This window comes from Eublepharis macularius, chromosome 2 (assembly GCF_028583425.1).
Source record: "Eublepharis macularius isolate TG4126 chromosome 2, MPM_Emac_v1.0, whole genome shotgun sequence".
Taxonomy (NCBI): domain Eukaryota; kingdom Metazoa; phylum Chordata; class Lepidosauria; order Squamata; family Eublepharidae; genus Eublepharis; species Eublepharis macularius.
In genome coordinates this window covers 131,943,039-131,966,778 of record NC_072791.1, presented here as the reverse complement: position 1 = coordinate 131,966,778, position 23,740 = coordinate 131,943,039, and the positions used below count along the sequence as shown (strand labels likewise).

General features: G+C 40.2%; 1 protein-coding gene across 3 annotated transcripts in view; it reads left to right on the top strand.

Moving 5' to 3' along the window:
• The first annotated feature begins 4,506 nt into the window (after positions 1-4,506).
• SLC22A18 (solute carrier family 22 member 18) overlaps positions 4,507-23,740 on the top strand; it is a 121,705-nt gene continuing 102,471 nt past the window's right edge. For 2 of the 3 annotated variants that reach the window (XM_054971600.1, XM_054971598.1), the window contains exons 1-5: positions 4,507-4,591; positions 5,503-5,718; positions 11,702-11,799; positions 13,523-13,668; positions 16,158-16,290. In XM_054971600.1, the coding sequence (XP_054827575.1) occupies positions 5,539-5,718; positions 11,702-11,799; positions 13,523-13,668; positions 16,158-16,290 (557 nt within the window). In that variant the 5' untranslated portion in view covers positions 4,507-4,591; positions 5,503-5,538. Of the gene's footprint in view, positions 4,592-5,502; positions 5,719-11,701; positions 11,800-13,522; positions 13,669-16,157; positions 16,291-23,740 lie in introns of those variants that run through there. The other variant, XM_054971601.1, reaches the window with a different exon arrangement.

Genomic DNA, 23,740 nt, shown 5'->3' with positions numbered 1-23,740 from the left:
CATGGGGAAGCCTAAAAGGAAAGTACCTCTGCCTCCCATACCCAAACCCCCTCTGGTGATCCAAACCAGAGAGTCTCACCTGGGCTGACCCAGAGGCAGATGGAGACCAGAGCCATTCAACCTCTGTTCAGACAGAGCCCTGAGCAGCACTGGCTATGTACTTGTCAAATGGTGATGCCAAGAGTGCCCCTCCTCGTGCCACCAGTGCATTTTTTTTTAAATTGTCATTTTCATATCTTTATATTTACCAATTGCTGTCCTAATAGATACAGCAGATTCTCAGAATTCTTAGCTTTCATTTAAAAAAAGAGTAAGTCTCTAGCCCCTCTGTTGCAGATATAAAAGATAAAAGGCACAAAGAATAAAATACAATAATACAAATACAAAATTAATTAAAACACATAGGCCATTTTCATATGTTGTTAACGTTGCGCACAACGTTGCGCAACATTGCACAACACTCATGGAATGGTGGCATCTTCATGGCGCACAAGACTCTAGTGTTCCATGAGTGTTGCGGATGTTGCACGATGTTAACAATGTGTGAAAACAGCCATAGTTTAAACAGTAACTAAAACAGTTAAGCTAGAGATTTGTATCTTACCTTTTCCCTGTGGAGCTCAAGGTAACTTACAGGGAATTTTTGTTCAGGCACTGACCAACCCCAGACCTGCTTTGCTATATCATGTGTTTTCAGACCATGCAATGGAACTCCAAAGAAGATAATTCCTGTGGTTTGGCTCAAGCATTCCTCTTCTGAAAATAAAGCAAAGAGATTAACAAAATCACCTCTCCTTTCTTCATATGCAGCAAGTTATAACAGGAAGTAGCAGGAACAGCAACTTCTAAGAGTTCCCAGGTTAGCTAAGTCTCCCCAGTTAGAGAGTAAATTCTTATGCCAGGCGTTGTGGTTCTGCCTGTGCAATTCTAAGCAGAGTTACATACTTCTAAGACCATGGATTTCAATGGCCTTAGAAGGGTGTAACTTTGTTCAGGATGGCACTGTTGGAAGCTAATTCCTAAATATCAGTTTCCTTTCTTCCTGTACTATGAGAGTTGGAATATTTTAGACCTTTGTATAAACTTCATCTGAAGATCTGTTCCAGAAGGCCCAGGAAGTCAAAGGGAAATCCAAACCACTGCTAGGGATGCTGAAAGGTCAGCATGGGAAGATATTATCTGATCAGGACAAAATAAAGAAAGGATAGGAAAAAACACAAAAGAGCTATACAGAAGAAACGAAAGAATGACAGATTCCTTCAGAGAATATTTTTTCTTCTGGAATATTTTGAGTCTTTGTATGAAGATTTTAGGAGGATTTTCAAATTATTATTCCCTCCACTCAATTACTTGTGGAACCCAGGTGGTCACTATTTCAAGTGACTGGCATCCAGGGCCATTATGAAAATTAAAAGCAGCTAAACTGGGCCACTTAAGGGCCTCTGTCCAGTTGGGGAACTCCCTAGATATGCACAAAAACATGACTTTGTATAGTAATCAAAAGAAAATGTTAGGGGGAGGTGGCTGATGAAGACTCTTTCCATACTCAGTCCTTATACCTGATTTTGCTGGAAGTGTAAGCTCTTTTATTTGGCCCATTTTTGCTTGTTTCATATGCACCTTTGTATCAGTGTGGGGTTAGTATACAAAGTTACCTGTCTGCATGGTATTTTCCCCTTATGGAAAGGACAGTTTTGATTAGCTATTGAAGTTCCTTCAATGTTTTTTTTTCACTGCTGTTGTTGCCCTTTCACAAGTCCCCCCTCCTCCCTCTCTTTCCTCCTATCTGCATTTTTTTCTTTTGTGCATGTGCTGAATCACTAGGTCGACTGGGAAATATTTTTTAAAAACATATTGGAAATCATATGGTGGTTAAGTGACCTCATGATCCCAACATAAGATATTTGGCGGGGGGGGGGGAACACTTTTTAAAACTCAAAAAATTGAATTGAAAGGGGAGGGACAGAAGCGAGGAAAGGGGAAAGCAGGGTGAGTGTAGGGTTCCAATCACTGCACAGTGGGCAGGTCAAGGAAAAGTTAATGGAACTGTATGCACTGAACTCAAAGCTGGCATAGAATCACATTAGAAAAAAAACTCGAGGCAACATAATTACATAATGTAACTCATAGTTATATAATTACATTCTTCCTTTGTATTCTTTCTTTCCATTCTTTGTATTACTCCTGATCATAAAAGATCTATGTTACTGATATCTCTGTTTTTCTGATATGCAGTTAATTTCACCAAGGTATAAATCTCTTTAACTTTCAACAACAAATCTTGTAGTTTAAGGGTGTTTATTTCCATTGTCTGGCAAAAACCTTTCTGGCAGCTGTAATCATGTGAAGTAACAAAAGCAACAAAATGTCACGTTTCGTTGCTTTTGTTACTGGCTTTCGTGACTCTCCATATTTTCGTAATCATATGAAGGGCAATTATCTGCTGATCTCTAGGTAAATTAGGTAAATAGTTCAGCAGTAATATCTCTGGTTTCTGAGGGATTTATACCTCCAATCCAATTGAAATAATTTTTGCTACTTGCAGCCAAAAGCTGGAGGTCCATATACATGTCCACCACATAGGAAGGAAATCTGCTATGTCTCCATTACAAAACCAGAAAAGTTTGTTTCTCTCTGCTACAATCATAATAATCAAACCTATAAATACAGCAGATATAAACAATCTTTACTGCAAAGTGCTGTCAGTGAACAAAGTGCTAAGTGCTTCCAATAAATATACAGTCAATACATTAAATACATAAATATATTCAGTCAATACATAAATATTCCAATCAGACAAAAAAATAATCCAATCAATAAATAACAACCAGATTCTGAATTGATCTATCACAAATGGCCAATAGGCTCACAATGAATCCAACGTACATTCCATGTAGAATAACATATAGTTCACAATGCTGTCCTGTGTGCCTGCACAAATCTGTTCTCTATTTGCTATTGAATCTCCAGTATCCACAATGAACTCCCTGCTCCGGTATTACAGGCAAATGGCCCAAAATTCAATGGAGTGGTCACGCCTTCTCCATGGGGAGCTGCCTCATGCAGCTTGCCCTACAAATTACTAGCTGTATTTGTTTCGCGAAGATAGCTTTCTCAGGGGCAACACTTAGAGCACGTCACTTGCACCAGAAGTACCTGGTCTGGTCTGGGTGATACAATGTCCGGAATGTACGTTGGATTCATTGTGAGCCTATTGGCCATTTATGATAGATCAATTCGGAATCTCGGACATTGTATCTGCCTAGACCAGACCAGGTACTTCTGGTGCAAGTGACGTGCTCTAAATATAAATACTGTTGCCCCTGAGAAAGCTATCTTTGTGAAACAAATACGGCTAGTAATTTGTCAGGCAAGCCACATGAGGCAGCTCCCCACAGAGCTGACCACGCCATTGAATTTTGGACCATTTGCCTGTAATACCGGAGCCGGGAGTTCATTGTGGACTGATTTGTGCAGGTACACAGGACAGCATTGTGAACTATATGATATTCTACATGGAATGTACGTTGGATTCATTGGAGCCTATTGGCCATTTATGACAGATCAATTGAGAATCTGGTTGTTATTTATTGATTGGATTATTTATTGACTGATTGGAATATTTATGTATTGACTGAATATATTTATGTAGTTAATGTATTGATTGTATATTTATTGGAAGCACTTAGCACTTTGTTCACTGACAGCACTTTGCAGTAAAAATTGTTTATATCTGCTGTATTTATAGGTTTGATTATTGTGATTGTAGCAGGGAGAAACAAACTTTTCTGGTACAGTTATATCTTCCTAGCGTGCCTCTTGTTGGTTGGTATCCATTACAAAACCAGCATGTGTCTATTGGTTTTATACATCTTTGCAAGCCTTAGAGGGGTTAAATGCCACATATAAATCATTTTCAACAAGTTTTCTGTAAATGAGAGACAAACTATAAAGGTAGAGCTTTGAGTGAAAATAAATTTCCATGCTGAATCGTCTTAAGATGTTCCCTGTATTTTTTGCCATCTACTTCGAAGGGTTTGATCAGGTTTGAACGTTGTTCTTAGTAAGCAAGAATACATACTGGAGATAATACCCTTATCATTTCCTAAAAGCAGCTCCTCAAACTCTGTTTTAGGAATTAATATAACTCTTTTTTTGTATTAGTTCACATAGACACCCTCTAACCTGGAGATACTCAAATACTGAAATACTAGGGCCCAAAATATCTTTAATATCATACAGTGTCACTTGTTTATCAACCAACAAGTTTCTATATTCATTAAATCCTGGTCTGTACCTAACAGGGACAGTATAACAATTATCCATCTAAAGGGTGTTTAAAACTAAGATTTTTCTGCAAACTGAACTGTGGTTTTTTTCTGTTGCATGGATTTGCTTTTCCACTTGAATATTAGATATACCAAGAGCTGGCTTTCGTTTTTAGTTAGATAATTGTTACACAGTCCCTGTTAGGTACAAACCAGGAAGTGAGCTTTTGTTTGCTTTTACCATTCTTTGGTAGTACATGCAAGCAGGGAAAGCTGTTTATGCTCTGCTGAGTATAATGTTACCATTAGCCTGCTTTTCGATTGTAAGTAAAACCCCTTTCTTCAATAAAAATATGATCATCATGAATAATGCTTTTAGTTGCCTATTTTGTAACTGATTTTGCACAATATTTTAGCATTGACACATTTACGAACTGCTTGATTTGAACAGTCTTTCTATATCATGATACCACAAGTGACATCTTGTGGATTCTAAGTGCCTTTTAAAGAAAGAAAGCCACTGCTGTAATGAAAGGGGGATCAGACTTGCAAGGAGATCCGTTGAACCTCACTGCATATATTAACCTAACCACTTCCAATTTTAAAGTGTTCTAATACTGCAATTTGTGCGTGAAAATGCTTGAGCTCCAGTTCTGTTGTTTATATCTAAAACCTTCACTGAGCCTGGCACCTCAAAGAGTTGCTTTAGAGAGGATAGGTTTAAAATGTTGTTTCCCATATTCTGTTTTGACAATTACATGTAAACAACAACATACATAAAACAGTATGATTATAAACTACTGCACATCTGCTGTACGTAGTCAAGATCCAGTGCTAAAACAACTCAATTAACTGAGTGTATTCAGAATTGTCTCCAAATTTCATTTTGAAATACAGATTAGCAAAAATTCACTTTGAACAGGTTTGTGTATAATTGGATTCCTTAGCACAAATTTCTTTACTACACGGAATCCTCAGATTAGTAAGTCATAATATATTTTTTCCCTGGAGAAACAGTTTAATATGAAATGTCTGACTCTCCAAGTGGTTATTTTTAACAAAGCTGGTTATGTAAAAACAGGAGACTTCCTCTTAAAATACTCATTGTAAAGGCACAGTCAAATGTAGTAGTGTGATTCATCTCAAAGTACGAAATGTGACTTTTGAACCTTGCATTTAATGAGTTTGTGTTCCATACTAGCTGGTTGTTCATTGTCATGTTTCTTTGCTCCAGGCAAAGCAGTGTGCTCAATAGTTTCTCTGGTGCAACATGAATTTAGATATCCATTTGGAAAGAGAGCAACAAAATCTGGAAAGGAGAGAAGAGTCTTTGTGGAAACATGATACCAAATCGGTAGATGTGACTTCGAGACAATGGGTTATTCGAGCTACTTATCTGATTACAACCATTGGCCTGACTTGTTTGTTCATGCAATTTGGGATTGTTCCTGTAAGTATGGAGGATAATTTTCTAGTGTAGGATAGGGTAGAGACTGCCAATTACTCCCTTGAACAGTAGCCGGTTAATTTATACAGCCTTGTGGGCTCAATTTGATGGCATAATTTCTATTTCAGTACAATCTTCTAAAATAGATTGTACATGATGTTTAGCTTTCTGAAAAAGAAGTACTTACCTTTGTACTGAGGACCAGTTAATACCAGTAGAGCAAAAAACTGTGCCATTTGTTTGTAACCTTTTTGCTGAATCATTATGAACAGGTTCCATATTCAGGATCTACATATCAAAAGATTTTTCCTCACCTGGTTATGATCCAAACTGAGTTGTGGTTTGAGAATGAGAGAGAGGTTTCACTCAGGTCAACTGTGGTGCGATTGGCATCCATCATATACATTGCTATAATGTTAGCTCCAAACAATAGTGCTGATAATCCACAGTTTTTCTGTTTTTTCTCCATTATACTCCATTACATTCCCAATTTTTCCAGGAGCTGATTTTTTGTTGTTCATTATTGAGATCTCGGTACAGGCACACATGGAACTGTGTGCACACAGACAAGATTTGGGAGCTTTCTAGCGGAAAACAGAGTGCTACCCCCACCCCTCAGCGCATGCCGGCAGTTTCCTGCCCAAACTGGCATGTGACGGGGGATGGGTGCGTGGGCGGGGAATGCTTCTCCCTCAGTCCTCCCTTCGCTGCCTTGGATGGTAGGTGTATTCTTTCTAGCTTGCTTATTGTACCTCATAGTTCCTACGACTTACCTTACTGTGGCTCAAAGATGGCACCGTCTGATGAACACGAGCTCTGCCTTATATGCCTTAGAGAGGGCTACAATGCCTTGTCTTGCAAAGCATGCCATTTGTTCACACCTAAGGTGAGAAACGAAAGGTGGCCAGATTAAAAAACAGCCCTATATGGGAAGGCTGTTGGGGCTCCAGAACAGCCTTCAAAGCTGTCAGCAGAACGGGACAAAAGGTCTCGCATATCTTCCTCAACTTCAGTGCCCCTGGTTCTGACCTTGGATCTGGCCCCCATGTTGGAGCCGAGATCACTTTCGAACTGCAGCACAAAAAAACAAAAAAGAAAACTAAGCACCCTGCAAAAGCCTTACCTTGTTGTAGACTTGCCTTCTTCCAGACGCAAATCCAACAGGTCTCCAGATAAGGATTTGCCTCCCCCCCCCCACCACATACTCTGTTACCTGCACCAAGAGTATTTGTTTCAGCAACCTCCTCTGATGAGGATGTTGTGGATGTTGCTGCTTCACCACCACCGCAGGAAGTGAAGCATCACACAAAATTATGCCACTCTTTTTTAAAATATATTTTTTATTTTAAATCAAAAAGGGAATACAGAAAAGAAGGGGAGAAAAGAGGGCAAGCAAAACAAATACATAACTGTGTGCTACAAGGATTATTAAAATAAAGAATACAAAAATCATAACCTTTATAAATATTAAAATAGTGATTAGAGTAATAATTAAGCCTATTTAGTTTATATTCTTTCAATTGAACTACCAAATTCAAACCTATTTCTGTTCGTTATATTAGTAATAATAAAAAAGAAAAAAGATAATTATTAACGTAACAATGCTTATTACTTGATGTAGCTAGTTGTCATACCATTTAGAAAATGAAAAAAGAAATCCTTATTTCCCTTCTACTTATCATTACTTTTCACTTATACTTTACTTAACAATAGCAACGTTGACTTCTTACCAATATTTTAATATTATACAGTTTATTCTACCAATTATCTTTGTATAACTAGTTATCCTACCATCAAATTATAAAATATATTGATATGCAATCATTTTCAAATTTACAGAACTGAGATAAAATTATGCCACTCTGCAAACTGTTCCAGTGCCTTGGGGCCCTCAGTAATGGTGCCAACACCCTTCCACACCACCTTCTGTCTTCTATCTGCAGTTGGGTCCTTGGAACCCACAACAGTTCATGAACCCACTGCCCTCAGTTTCAACTGCATCTGTTGGAACCGATGCTGTTCCCAAGTCAACCTCAAACCAACATCCCTCGGAGCTGATGCAGTGACCTCTCTTTGACTCCGAGGATGAGGTTCCCCCTAGATCCAATCCTGGAATCAATGTAGCTTCTGACCCATCTCCAGATGAGATGGCTGTTTTGCCATCACAGGACCTGAGGCTTTATGCAGAGCAACTCCTCAGAATAGTGAAGGCACTGGAACTTGATGTGATTGCCTTGAATCTGAAGCCTTCAGATACAATCTGTACAATCTCTAAAGGTTCTCTACGATAGTGATAATGGTTTTACAGGGGTTACGTAAGGTTGCCTTGAACATCTGGCTGAAGCCAATGTTTGCTGCACCTTCTGCCCATAAGCTGAAAATACGTATAGGGCCAAAGAAGGAGGATGTGATTTCCTGTTTACGCACCCACCTGCCAACCCATTAGTAGCTGAATTTCTTCCATCCAGACAGACAGCAGAAAACCACTCACCTCCTTTGGATGGGGAAGGTTGTAAGATGGATGGCATAGGAAGAAAGATGTATTATTCTGATGTACTAATTTTTAAAATTGTGAATTATACAGCAATCATGAGCAAATATCAGATGTTTCTCTGAGACAAAATGACACAGTACTTAGAATCTTGTCAGAAGATAAAGACATTAGTGAAAGTGATTCAGGCTGAAGAAGTAAAATGGACCGAGCAGTAGCTTAATGCATATAAGCATGCAGTCGATTGCTCCAGTAGATCCATGGCTTCTGCTGTGGTCCTCTGGAGGCATTTGTGGCTGTGATCATCTGCTCTTCCACACAAATTCAGGACCATGCTCGAAAAACTCCCCTTTGAGGGCAAAGAGTTATTCAGTATTGAAGACTGATGAATCAGTAAAAGAACAAAACTAGAAGAACAAAGTTACAGCTAAATCAGTGGGCTTGAAAGCCCCACCTGCAGTAACCCACAAACCCAGGTATTTCCCTCAAAATAATGTCCTGCATCAGTAACCAAAACCCATATAGACAGCAACAAATGACGCAGCAACAGACCCTACAGACCTCCCTGCAGTGCCCAGGAGCAGTCTGGTCCCTACCAGGGTAGAAAGAAATCCAAGCATACTGCACAGACATCTTCTGAGCCATCCCACAAGGGAAAACCCTTACTATGACTAGAGGACAGGTTCTTGTCACCCTTCCTTGCATCGTGGAAAGAAATTTCTGAGGACTTGTGGGTTAGCTATAGTGGTGAAGAGGTTCTTCTCAGAGTTTAAATCACTCCCATTGGATATGTTTTCTGATGCCAGTTCATTGTTAGTTTCTCCTCTCTTACAGGTGGACGTTTCTAAACTTCTTCTGAAAGGAGAGGTTCAACTAGTTCCCTAGACAGAAAATTTTCAAGGTTTTTAATCATGTTACTTTGTGATTGATAAGAAAGATAGTGGTAAAAGACCTATCTTAGATCTTAGACAGTTGAATAAGTTTAAGAGTTAGTAAATTCAGAATGTTATGGAGTTGCTTCAGATAAATTCCCGGTCGACAGTTCTGAATCTGAAGGATTTCCATACATGAAGACTGCAGGAAACCTCTCTGTTTTAGATATGGTGATTCCCATTACCAATACACAGTGTTGCCTTTAGACTTGGCTACTGTGCTTAGAGTATTCACAAAATGCATGCCAGTAGTGGTAGCCCATCTCTGACTGCTTAGTGACTGCTCCTTCTAGGCTTATGCTTTCTGTACACATAGATTTAGTCACCTCTACCCTAACCTATTGGGGTTGCTTGTAAATTGCAAAAAAAAAAAATCACACCTGACACCAGTACAGTCCCTGTCATTTATTGGTGTAGTTTTAAATACAACTAAGGTTAAGGCTTTTCTCCCTAAGGAGGGAGTCATCTCGCTCATCTCCATTATTTCCTATGTAGAAAATTGGGGGGTTCCTAGGTGGCTGGGGGTGGCATTTTGCAAGCAAAATGCACCAAACCTGTAGGGGACCCTCTCCTAACTCTCCTTTCACAACAACCCAAGTTTCAGAGAGATTAGACTTCAGGGGGCCATATTATAACCCCCCCAAAATTTGCCCCTATCCTCCAAATTGAATCCCTGCAGCAATTTTAAAAAGGCACTCTCCTTCCAGCAAATCCCCATTGGCTGGAAGGAGAACTGCTGCAGGATTGGACACTCTTAGATTCACCCCTCCCTTCCCTCATCTCCCTCCCTCCTCTTCCTTCTACAACTTTACTCCAACTCCTTTCTCCCCCCCTCCTATCGGCTAAAAAAACACACAAAGCACTTTTTTCTCTTGCGGGAATGGTAAGGGGAAGAGTGCTGTTTGCGCTACCCAAAGCTTACTGAAGCGTTCTGAAGCACTTCGGTAGGCTTTACTTAGGTATTACCAAATCGCTTCAGCAATGCTGAGGCTGATTCAATAATACCAAATTGGGCCGAATTGGGCCCAATTCAGGTTAAACCCCAAATCTCAAACCCGAAGGGCATATCCCTAGTTGCAGTACTGGACATCTGCAGGGCAGCAACCTGGTCCTCACCACCTTTATGAAGCACCATTCACGTAGATTCCAGGACAGAAGCATCTGTGGGAAAGGCTGTATTACACCCATTATTTCACAGATCAATCCACACCCTCCTCCTACATGTAGGTAAGCTTGTGGGATCTCAACAATGAAAACTAGATTGTACTTACCTGTAACTTGTTCATTGAGATATCTTCTGGGCAGGCACAGATTTTCTCTCCTCACTATGGGCTGCTCTGGTAGCTTGACTCCTCCATGGCAGTGAAGGGGAGACTGAGGGAGGAGTGCCCCCCGTCATGTGCTGGTTTGGGCAGGAAACTGTTGACATATGCTGAGGGCTAGGGGGAAGCACTCTGTTTTCAGCTAGAAAGCTCTAGAATCTTGTCCTCTACACCTCCACAGCCAGACTGCTCATGCATAGTCCCATGTATACCTGCAAAGAAGTTCTCTCGATGAATAACAATTACAGGCAAGTGCAAGGCTGTTTTTTTTCTATTGTTATGAAATAGAAATGCAATGTCCATAGTTGTTGCACTATTGTTCTTGTTGATCCTTCCTGTTCATCGTTCACTCTTGTCCATTTCCCAGCTTTCTACCTCCAAGCATTGCATGGACAGCTGCCAGTCTTTTGAATAAAAGTCAGCTCAGTATATTATTAAGAATTAGTGCCATTTCTCAGCACGTGGCTTCTGATAAGAAAATTTGATTTGAGATTGAAATTCTAACCAGAAATTCCTGAAATGTGAGTGCCTTATAGGGTGGGGGTTCTACAAATTGTTCCCTGGGAACTGGACGCAGTTAGTGGTTTTGTTGCTTAATAGCAGCAAAACATGAAGCTGCCTCATACCAAGTCAGATCCCCAGTCCATCAAGTTCAGCATTGTGTACTCAGACTGGCAGCAGCTAGCTTGGTCCTTTTAACAGAGGTTCCAGGCATTAAAAGTGGGACCTTCTGCATGCAAAATAGAGGCTTTTTGGGTGAGCCACACTGAGAAGTAGTGATATACTGCTCCGCAGTTGTCATGTAAATCAACTCACTTTTTAAAAAATCATGGAGGGATACTCTGCCGATGTCAGGGAACACTGGGAGGGGGCAAAGTCATGGGCAGAACAGAAAAAATCAGAAGTTTTTTCGGTGGTCCAGTTTCCACTGCTATGTGGACCTACTATTATAGTTTTGCATGAAGCTGAGTGCAGAAAAGGAATGACTAAGCTACAACAAAGGGTTGCAGTATGGACCCCTCCAAGACTTTTCTGGTAAACAGTGGGGCCTATGTTATAGGATGTCATTAAAAATTAGTTCCAGGCTTGCTTTATTTTGGCTGGAAGGGTGACTGATCACTTGTTATTACTAATCCTGGGCATACAGACTTAAAAGACTGAGCCTTGACTTCCCTGCAGACTTACTTAGAATTCAGTATTTCAAAATATAATGTACATACCCTCTCTTTTTTCTCTTTTAGTATTTAGCAACTAGCCTGGGTTTAGATGCAGTTGGATTTGGCTACTTGCAAACACTCTTTGGTGTTCTTCAGCTTCTGGGAAGTCCTATTTTTGGGAGGTAAATATAACAGCCATAGTTTTGAACCACATGGAATGTCAGAATTATTTGGAATTAACAGTGCCATGTTATTCCTAGGTCATAAAAATAATTTAAATAGCCATCTGGATTTCCTAAAACGGCAACAGAATTATTAGTCCTATATAATGTAATAACAGGCAGACCATATATTCACTATTTCTCACATTTTGATTGCTACTGAGCCTGGATCAATGCAGGAAACAGCAAGGAGGCTGGGCATACGACATAAATGTTCCAGGACAGAAAAGAGAGTAAAAAGATTATAGCATAACTGATGGTCCTTCTTACTTCTTTTGTGTTTTTAAGTTTGTAAATAGTGGATTAGAATGGCCATTGTGGTATCACATTAGAAGAAACGTTAATCAAGCACCTTTCTACTGTTGCAGAAGTAGGAACAGGAAAAAAGGAACCAGGCAAGGGTGTATCAGAATACAAACATGGCAGATCAGGTGCATGTCAGCACTAAAGAGCAGTAAACCTCTTGTCCAGGAGTTCTTCCCATCCATTGAAGCACAATGGGGCTTTATTTGAGAGGTGATGGCATTAGTGAGCTGTGTAAGAGTGTCTAATACAGGCGAGTCACATGCTGGATGTTCAGCCACTAGTTTAGTAGGCAAGGTTGAAAGCCTGTCATGGTGCTCTCATAATAGTTCTTTTTTTGGAAAAGTTGTCTCTGTACTATACATATGGGGGAAGGGAGTGAAAATGGTAGGTGTAGAAAGCTGGTTGTGAATTCTTTCATCTTTGTTTAAAGTGGTTTTTCACATAACCACATTGCTGGCCTTATAAATCGGTATTTGTATAGCTGCTGCCTTCTTGCTGCTGAACGAAGTTCTTATGCACACATTATTCATAATAATTTAGAGCATGATCTAATCAGTGTTAATCCCTGTTGATTTTGGTGCAAATGACCTAAGCGTATGCTTAGTTGTTCCAGCGAGGTGCAACTTTGGCAAAATCATCGTCTAACACTACTAATGCTTGATATTTAACAACTCTCGGGCAACTAAAATGCCAGATAATAAAAATGACAAGACTATACCTGCAGACTTTTAACTACTTTCCTGGCTTAAAACGTAAGTAATTTTAATGCCAAGGAAACAATGTTTGTTACTTAGATGCCAAGGGAGTAATTGATCACTAGCTGTGGGAGGGTCCCTTTTGGAAAGGCCCACTCAATACACCTGGATCATCAGGAGCAGAGGTTTTTTTCTTGGAAAAGATGTGGCGGAACTCTCAAGAAGGAAATGAGGAAGAAACACACGGGATTCTTTGAAATAATATTATTTCCATGCACTATTGCCAAGTATTTTCAAGAGGCGCCGGAACTCTGTTCCACCGCGTTCCCCCTGAAAAAAAGCCCTGATCAGGAGAACCCTTTAACAGAGTCTAGCTGGTAGTAATTTGCTTATACTTGACAGTTTGTCATTTTGTTTATCAGAAGATATTTCAAAAAGGGGACAGTCTTGGCCTCTTCCTCTTGAAGTGAGACTATATTCCACACCATTTTTTCTAAAGGAGTCATTTGTCATACCTCTCATATTCTCTCCCTAGTTGATTCCTGTGAACCTTTTAAAAACATCTGCTCAGCATGATCTGTAACTTATTCGAATGGCACCTCGGCCTTTGTAATTTGGTGGTTCTGTTTTTATTACTCTACAAACAGTTTCATTTCTTTTCCTCTCTGTGTCATTTTCACCAGGTTTTCTGACCAATTTGGAGCCAGAGCTGCACTGACTCTGTCATATGTAGCTTCATCTTTGGTCTTCTTGCTCCTTTCTATGTCCACCAATGTACTGCTGCTCTTTCTGTCCAGGATTCCATTTGTCTTCATGCATGCACTGCCAGGTAATGTCATGAGAACACGCCAGTTTTAAAATCAGTCAACATAAGTCTTGGCTTGAATCAGACCAGGGAATGCTACTGTCACATTTCGTTTAAAGCATAGATTTGATGTTGATGTTGTATGCAAATAAAGGTCTGACTGATATAATCTAGTGTGGGGTGATCTGGAACTGATCACCAAACGGGGGAGGGTAGATTTTCTAGATAGCTTTTTCCTTATTTTTACTTTTTATTGTCTTTATTCTCCACAAACATAGCCTAACAGAAACTTAGTACTACACAGAAATGATCATAACATTCCTTGAAAACCCCAATTTAAAAATCAAAACGACACCACCAACAGATCCTCATGAAGGAGAAAGCCTGTCCCTGTGGCATTGAAGAGGTGGAGTCAGTGGAACATGTCCTGTTCTATTGCCATTTTTATCAGAGTATTTGTTCAAATATAATTACCCCATTGCTTAAAAGCTTTTCAGGCTGTTCTGAAGTTGATATTTTAAAGATGCTTCTAATGGGTGTTAATCAGCAGATTACTATCAGCTGTGTAAAATTCTTTTAAGCAGCTTGCAAAATCTGTCGGGATTTTAAATTTTAGTAAATTTTGACTGCTGTGTAGCAGGATCAACTTTTTGTATCTTTTATTTAATGTAAATTTTTCTGATTCTTCAATTTGTACTAGTGATAGAGTGAATAAATCTGAATCTGAACACACACCCTGAACAGTGGGAGATATTTCTTATCACTATCAAAACAGCAATCTGCCTCACCCTTCACATTCTTGATAGAGTAAAAGCACTTTAAGTGATATTAAATCTGGCCTAGTGAGCTTACTTGGAGAGGAAGCATGGGAAAGGGTACCAGTGCTGAAAAGCCCAGTATCTTGACTAGGGCCCATTCCGCACAGTACACTTTAAGCCCACAATACTGAGTATTCAAGTGCTGGATTGGCTTGGGCTCCTAGCATTCTGCACTGCATGACCTCGAGGTGATTTGGGACCCTTTCACACTTACAGTTTGAAGCGCCATTTCTGAGCAGTCAGAGCATTCACAGTGGCTTTGGCTTGGTACCCACTCCTTTCACACTGTTCGCAGCAGTTTCGAATTGTATGCTAGCCAAGATTTTGGCAGTATTTTTTTAGATTTAGAATTTACAAATTAGAAGGAATATAAGTGCAGTAACGTCCAAGCATTACTGCCCTTTCGAAAAAGAAAAGAAAATTGTGGAAAAAAGTTCATGCAGCTGAGGAGGGTGGGTGTGGTTACCAGCAGACAGACCAGTCAGCTCCTGAGGGAAAGGAGGGGGGGCAAGAAGAAGAATGGGAGTATGGTGTTTCACACAGACCTAACACACTGCAGCATCGACAAGGCAACAGCTTTAAAAATAAATCGTGAATGTGCGCAGGACAAAAAACAGGAGAAAAATGGATAAATGTTGTATCTGCGTCCCATGACTTCCTTACACATGTGGAACTCTGGAGAACATGGGAAGCAGATTGGGGTTGTAAAATGCCATGTGGAAAAGGCCTAGGTTAATATGACCTCTAATAATGGCCCAGTTCTCATTGCGATTTTTACTGATACAAGGGCAGTAGGATTTCAGACTGCAAGTGGGGATCTCATGGGTTCAGCTGTAGAAGGAAACAAACTTGTTAGTTTCTCCTGACTTAGTAGTTTTCAGCGTACAGGAAACTTTTGGGGAGGAGGAGCAGGCAATCATGTGAGTCCACACTGTAGTCTGTATAGAGCTATATCCCAAATAAAAGTTTACTATCTCAATGAGGGCTATAAGAGACATGACAAAAGGGGATCTGCAAACAGATCTCATAGATCTGTGGGTGAGGATTGAGCCGGTCTCCTTGCCATTTGCTTATTGTAAATTGCCCCCTCAAGGGTAAATGGAGGCCAGTTTGGTGTAGTGGTTAAGAGTGTGGGACTCTAATCTGGAGAACTGGGTTTGATTCAGCACTCCTTCACTTGAAGCCAGCTGGGTGACCTTGGGTCAGTCACAGCTCTCTGGAGCTCTCTCAGCCCCACCCGAGCACTTGATGAGATTCCCTAACACATATCCTTGAACAACTCATTTTGGGCCTTTGGTTTTCTGATCTTTGTTCCGTCAAAAAGGATATGGTAGAAACCAAAAGAAGAAAGGACAGAATGAGCCTGCTGCTCAGCTCAAAAGCAGTGCCACTGCTGAAGGAAGTCAGCACTGCTCAATACTTATTTTGTTTCAGTCTCTACTGAGAAGGAAATCTGTGACCGCAAAGTTACCAACACTGATGATTTGCAAAGATGAAAGCTGCTTAGGGTTGCTTAGGACACACCAAAGAAAGCTTTAAGAAACTGAATGGATACAATAAAGCCTAATGATACTCTCTACCCAGCGGCTTTGAAGAAGTTCGTGGGACAAGTCCCTTTGACAAAATTATCATATTTGCAAAGGAAAAGCTTTTTAATCTACATTACTTAGCTGTTATTTTCTATTACATTTGTAGGCGCTCAAATAGTCATAACAGATTTGACAACTCCTGCTGAGCATGCTGATGCTCTAGGCAAGCTTGGATTATGTTTTGGAATAGGAATAATCATTGGTTCTTCGTTGGGTGGTAGTCTAGCCACAAAATTTGGGTAAGTGATCATATTTTGTTTCTATGTTGTTCTGGTTGCTCTTCTGAGAAATACCCGACTCCTCCAAGCTGATTACTCCTCCAAGTAATCTAAGTGGCCAGGAATGAAGGGAATTGAGAATATGGGGTAAACTAGGGCAGAGACATACTCCCAGATGAAAAGAATTTAGATCTGAGACAAAGCCTCTACAGAATTGGAATATATGTCAGAACAAGAGAAGCAATTTTGGCAGCAGAGCCAAAAGAGCTACAAGAGGGCAGAAGAGATCTGCTCTTCTGAAATGATCAGAAGCTTGGTAAGTCTGTCCCAGCAGACAGTGATCTGGGCTGCTTCTACATGGTAATGATTCTTCTTGTGGCTGCTTGAAATGCAGAGGCATTTCCAATGCCAGTGGAAAGTCCCTGTGGCAATTTACCCCATACTTTACTTGCCTCAGCCTCTGTGGCTACCATCTCTGCCACCAGTAGTAGAGGGCCTTTTCAGGTTTTTAAAGCCATTGCTAGCCTACTAGAGCATTATAACACTGTAGCCTTGATTTATTGGTTCTTCTGAATTCTCAGCTTGCATTAAAAAGAAAAAAAGAAGCCCTTTTGTTGTAAGCATATAGAGGGAAACCAATGGAGCAGGGACTTACATTTAAAAAAAACCCCTACGTCTGGTAATTCAGAGAAACTATGAGACAATGGGTCAAAACACATGAGACACACAGGCGAGTGTTGGATCCTGCAAGGATCCCTGGGAATTGTAGTTAAAAACCCCCACAGCCGCTTAATGTGATTCTCAGCTGGGGAGAATCGCAACTGGAGAGACTTTCACACACACACACACACACACACACACACACACACTCTTTCTCTCTTTCAAAAATCCTGTCTTGGGATGGGGGTGGGGAATGATGTAACAAGAGGCAGGAAAAAAGCCAAGGTATTTTGTGAGCAAGAGAGAAATCCAGTCTCTCCCATTCTTCTTCTCTCAGCAGGGTCCTGTTACATCCCCCCTGCTGCCCTGTCTCTCAGCTCCTGAAGGAAAACCAGCCGACTGGATTTTTGAAAGAGAATCAATCTCTCCAGTCTCTGTTTGATAGAATCTCTTTGAAAGAAAATCTCTCCAACTGAGCGACTGTTCTTCCCAAGAAAATCCACTTCACTTGGTTTTCCTCCAGTTGCTTGGAGAGATGGGGGTGGGGGTAAGACTACCATTCCCAGGAAAGCTTGCGGGACCAATCAAGTGCTCTTCATGTGAAATTCGTCTCATGTGTTTCCATTCTATGCCAATAGAGTGGAACATTATAACACTATAGTAACATTATAACACTATAGTAATTTAACAGTGAGGGACCAAAGAAAAGAAAATGGTGCCAGTGTGGGCATGACCTTGTCCCATTCTGATCTTCCCAAAAACATTGAAGAAAAGCAGGTTTGGGCAGGAGGATAAAAAAGGTGGGGAGATGACTGGAGCAGTTATACCACAGCATGGTATGGATACTTAAAAAAAAAGCACTGCCATTTGGTGGCCAAAGCAGAGATAAACCTCCATAAGGAAGCAGCCCTGAGATGGCCTGAGTAAATCTTGAGATGATAAAGTACGCGTATGCTTAGTTCCTGGTCACTTGATATGTAACATTAGACAAAAAAATTAATCTCTATAATAGTAGTTCAAAAGGGGATAGACAGTCTGAAGAGTCAAAAAGAATTCTTGCCCATCAACTTGTTTGGAGTCCCCCAAAAACAAAACTTGTAATTTTTTTTACTTACACTTGCTTCAAAGCTTTGATTCAGAGCTATTGTACACATTCTGTTTGCTGACACAAAATGGGTAATGGCTTTGTGTGTAACATGCCTTCACCTTTTTGTTCCAGTGAAGCTGCTATTCATATAAGATTTTAAAAGCCCTTCCCAAAGGGGAGAGTAACACATACGGCCATGTGTACATCACAGGCTAATGTACTTTCTCTGAGAAGGAGATTAATTGCAGTGTCTAAAAAAAATTCTTGAAGCTTCCATAAAATTTAACATTTATTTATTAAAACATTTCTATGCTATCTGTTTTCCCTGAATCAGAATTCAAAGTGACTTTAAAAAGATCAATGAAAGCAATCCCTTAAAATGGTAATGAAAAATGTAATAGTCCAATGGTGTCAGAATCTGGGGTAGTTGATAAAAATCAGAAGCAGCTGACAAACATCCAAGTGGGCAGCATGGAATAACTGGAGAGGGAAAAGGGGGTTCCATAATAAGAGAGTGGGGGGGGCACCCAGCCTATACTCACGCTACATTAAAACCAGTGGAAGCCTTGACCTTGTCTTGAATTAAAACTGTTAAGCAATATTACGCTTTTTGCATTTGCCACTGTTATATGGACCCACTGTTAAGCTCAGCATTTCTTGTTGTACAATTCTGTACACTTCAGTTCCGTTCATTTCTATGCTCACTAACTTGGGAGTAAGTCTCATTGAACTTGGAGCATCTGTTCAAACATGCATAGGTTTGGATTGTTAATATATCAGATTGACTTGCATACGATTGTGTCATTATTATTTTATTTTATTTGCATATGTAGCAGCCCTGAGATACAAAGTAATCATATGAGTTTTATCATAAAATAAACACACGTTACAATGTGTGTTTGCTTATATGCTAACCCATAGTGTGAAATGGGAGGGAAGGTGCCGTGGCATAGCCTGATCTCAGAAGCTAAGCAAGGTTTGTACCAGGATTGGAGATTACCAAGGAAGACTCTACATAGGAAGGCAGTTGCAAATCACCTCTGCTTCTCACTTGCCTTGAAAGTCCCTTGCTGAGGTCACCATATGTCAGTTGTGACTTTATGACACACACATATGTACATAGTTGTGGAACAGTTGCAGGTGGGTAGTGGTCTGTAGTAGAAGAGCAAGACTTGGGTACAGTAGAACTTTAAAGACCAATTAGATTTCCAGGGGATAAGCTTTCGAGTGTTAATGTTCATCTGATGAACAGAGCTTTGACTCTCGAAAACTCATACCCTGGAAATCTAGTTGGTCTTTAAGGTACTAGTAGCCATAATTATATTATTTGTGTGTGTATATATTATATGAATAAAATCTTGGTTTGAAAATCATGGAGAGGGTTTGGTTGTATCCATCTTACAGTGCAATCCTATGGAGAGTTACTCCAGTCTAAGCCCATTGACTTCAATGGCCTTAGACTGGAGTAACTCTCCATAGGATTACACTGTTTGAGTACCTTTTAAACATCTAGCTATAAATTCTGGGTTGTCCGTCCATGCACACTTACATTGCCCACTAGATGTCGCTGTTTTGCCGTAAAGGTTTGAGCTCATTTTCCAGAAAAGTTGCATCCTCCCTCTCCCCCCCACAATTGCATCTTCTCTCTCCTCCCCTCCTCCCCCCTCCTCTTCTATATTTGACCAGTTTCTGTACCATGCATCTGACGAAGAGAACTTGATTCTCGAAAGCTTATGCTACAATAAAATTGGTTAGTCTTAAAGGTGCTACTGGACTCTTTTTGATCTTCCAGAAAAGGAAAGTCATGGTCTCAGAAGACGTTTCTTCAAAATAAAGGCGTATCTACAGCAGTTTTAGAGGAGTGTGCTATCACCCTCCCCCCAAGAATCTTGCAAATTGTAGTTTGTGAGCATGTTGAGAATTCTGTTAGAGATTTCTGACCCTGTCACAGAACTATAATTCTCTTGGAAGAAGAAATTACTATTAAAGCAATTTAAATCTGTTATGTAACCATGCTTTTGGTACAAGAAACACTGGTTCGTTATTCATTTGCTGTGCATGGTCTACACGTTTTCTGAGATTGTACTTCTGGTGCTGGAATATCATAATTTCTGGACACTGGGTTTACTGTGTTTTTTACCTGTGAAAGCATGATGACACATTCACCCATGCGCAGAAAGAGAACCTCCCATTTATTACATAGTGGTGGAAAAATATGCTTGTGATTTGGGCTACTGGCACTGTACTGCAAGAATATTATGTTAAGAAGATGCTTGGGGCCTTTTTCCTGATTACTAAGCACTTTATTAACACAGAGAAAACATAAATCATTGCTAAGGAGATATAGATGCCTCTTGGCCTCATGTTAAGGACACTGAAAGAGCCATAGTCTGAGGTCTCCTTCACCTAATTAAGGAAGAAAATTATAGAAATACTTGGTTAAAGTTAATAGCTGAGAAGCTGGATTTGCTTGGTCTCCTTCTCTTGATGCTTAATAAGGTAACTCAACAAGAGGCTTGGAGATTGATTAAGCGGGAAGCTTTCAATGTGGATAGAGATAATACAGTTGCCCGAGCTTGACGTGTTTGTTCACCTCTCGCTTTAAGGATTCCTCCTCTGTTTAACCCTCCCCCCTCCCCCCGCGCACGTATTTAACCTATCTTACAATTCCAACTCTTAGGTTTGTTTTTACTCTTGCAAGATTAAATGCTTCCCCAAATTTCTTATTCAGACAGACTCTGTGCATGTGTGTTGGTTATGGTAGAGACTTTTGTCCACTTCTTATTGTTTTTTTCTCAATAGACTGCTCTTAAGTCCTACTGGATATTCCTTATTTTATTTAAATACCCTTTCCCATTGGAGCCGTGGGTGATTTCTTATTTACTGGAGGACATTGATCCATAAACAACGGTCTTGGTGGTGAAATTTTTGGCAATTATAATTTCATTGAAATGCCAAAATTAGTCTTAAACTAGTATTTAGGAGAGTTTCTGTATTATCATTTGCGCTCAGAATCTGAATAAAGATTTTTTAAATTCTCCTTTATATTTAAACTAGCAACTAAGCCCATTTTTTAAAAAAAACAGGCTCTAGAAATCAGAGCGCCCTCCAGAGGGACAGGCTGCCTCTCCTGATCTTTCCATCATGGCAGCAGCCTCTGGAGGCGTACCAGGATAAAAGGTGAGTCGTCACCAATACAGCTTGCCTTTTATATAATAGGATGCTGAATCTTAACTATATGGGCTTTTAAAAATCTATTTTGTAAAGTATTATTATTTACAGTTCACCTTTTACTCTGTAGATCTCATATTTTTAATGTATTGCTATTTGGTGATTGTATATCTGTATCTGATTTTAATCATGTTTAATTATGCTTAAGGCCTATGACCATATATTCAGAATAAATTGATAATAATGAATCGCACAGTTAGGGTTAAAACTCAGCACTCCTGCCTTGTAATATAGTTATTTGCAAGGGGAAAATGTATTTTAATGCAGCCATATTAGCACAAGCTACTTTATTGGGAAATGGAAAAAATGTTCGACAATAAAAGGTAAAGCAATGCTGGGTTTTAGGTATTTTTAAAAACTAGATAAATACTTCACACCATTCATTAAAAAAGAAAGTGCCAAACAAGTTAGTCTGTGTAAGCTGTCAGAAATTCTCCACTTACTAAAATGTTGATTTCCTGTTTTAACAAACTTTGTGCTTCCCTGAATCTCCTCCATGTTAACACGAAAGCATACTCTGATTTTATGTCTTTCCCTTTTCTTCCCATATACTCATGCTCAGGAATCAGGAATAATAACAATGATTTAAAAAAACTGATCAGTAAAGTGACCAGTTGAATCTTACTACAGGATATATGGGATATTTGGTTTAGCAACATATCAGAATGCCACACCATCTCTGTATTTAGCTGGCCATTGCTCAGTTCACTCACATGGTAATAAAACTTGCTTGGAAAAGTTCCTTTAGTGCTGCATCTTCGTGTAGCTTGCTTGGATTGCTGTTGTGCAGAAAGGTAGTGCCCTGACCTGGATTGCTCAAGATAGCTTATCAGATCATGGAAACTAAGCAGAGTCAGCCTTGGTTAGTAAGATTGGTATTTGGAAGGGAAATTGCCAAGGACGACCAGGGTTGCCAAGGAAAATCAGGGTTGCTGTGCAGAGATAGACAATGGCAAACCATCTCTGTTAGTCTCTAGCCTTGAAAATCCCAGCAGGGATCACTATTAATTGCACTTTCCACCACCACCAGAAAGGTTGTTGCTGAGAGATTGCACTGTGTCATACTTTGCTTTAATATACACTAGATGGTGCTAGTGTTTTGAAAAAGTTTTTAGAGGCCTTTTACTTTACAGTCAAGAATGACATAAGTGCTTTGCACAATAATTCTGAATACTTAAAATTATATATAAACTACATCAATGCGCATGCAGTTCTCATAGCTACATAAGCAAAAAAAGAACAAAAATGGTATTCACACATACTTCGGCTTGGCTTAAACTGTGCTTTGGGACTAAATGAGGGAAGAAGCAGGTTTTAAGCTGGGGTTTGAAGGAAAAGAGAGCTGGCAGATGGTTGATGTCTGGAGGGCATTCTAGGTAGACAATGTGGCAAGGGGAGAGTTCTTTTATCTGTGAAACTTCTGATGAATGAGGATGATAGAATTGGAGACCAAAGACACTCCTGATTAAAGAGTCTCAAAGTCAGAATAGACTGGAATGTAGGTAGCTGTGTAGGTCCATAGAAAAATTCTAAACACAAAAGGTGTGAAATACCTTTTGATTAGGACCAACCTAAGCACATAAATTTTCACATTCCTCAAAACTCTTCATCAGGCCAGAAGTTTGGTACAAACAAACAAAAGAGGGGGATAAAAAATGGCATGGTGGGAAAGGCCCAACATGTGCAGCATGTAGGATCTTAAAAGGGAGACCGGGATGTATTGTAGACTAACTGGATCAGATGGTATCAGGCATAAAACAGATTTCAAGATCAGGGGCAGTCTGGGAAGCAAAAATGGCCCTGAAGAGGACCCCAGTCCTGGCATCCCTAATCCTGTCCCTCCAATGGGGGGGGGGGATCAAAACGTGGCTTACTCACAGCAATGGTGGCTGCTGGCCTGCCTTGCATGGAGTCCATGCAGCCAGCATACTACAGCAGCAGCTGAAAGGGCTGCCAGCTTGCCACAGTGGTGGCCACAAGAATGGTCCTGAGCAGGAGAAGAGTGCACCTTGTCTGGAACTAGAGTAGCACCAAGGGCATAAAGGAGCAAAAGAAAAGGGGGCTACAGGGCTGGCTTTTACGTTTTCAAAGAAAATGTTGAGTAGATTGGAATGCATGTTTTATTTAAAGGTAAAGGTAGTCTGTGCAAGCACTGAGTCATTACTGACCCACGGGGGGATGTCGCATCACGACGTTTTCTTGGCAGACGTTTTGTTATGGGGTGGTTTACCATTGCCTTCCCCAGTCATCTACATTTTACCCCCAGGAAACTGGGTACTCATTTTACCGACCTCAGAAGGATGGAAGGCTGAGTCAGCCTTGAGCTGGCTACCTGAACCTGGCTTCCACCAGGATCAAACTCAGGTCGACTCGTGAGCAGAGCTTGGGCTGCTGTACTGCAATTTACCACTCTGAGCCACGGGGCTCTTATTTTATTTAGAAATGATTATTCTGTTGAACAACATTAACAACACTTAAAAGTTACATGATAGA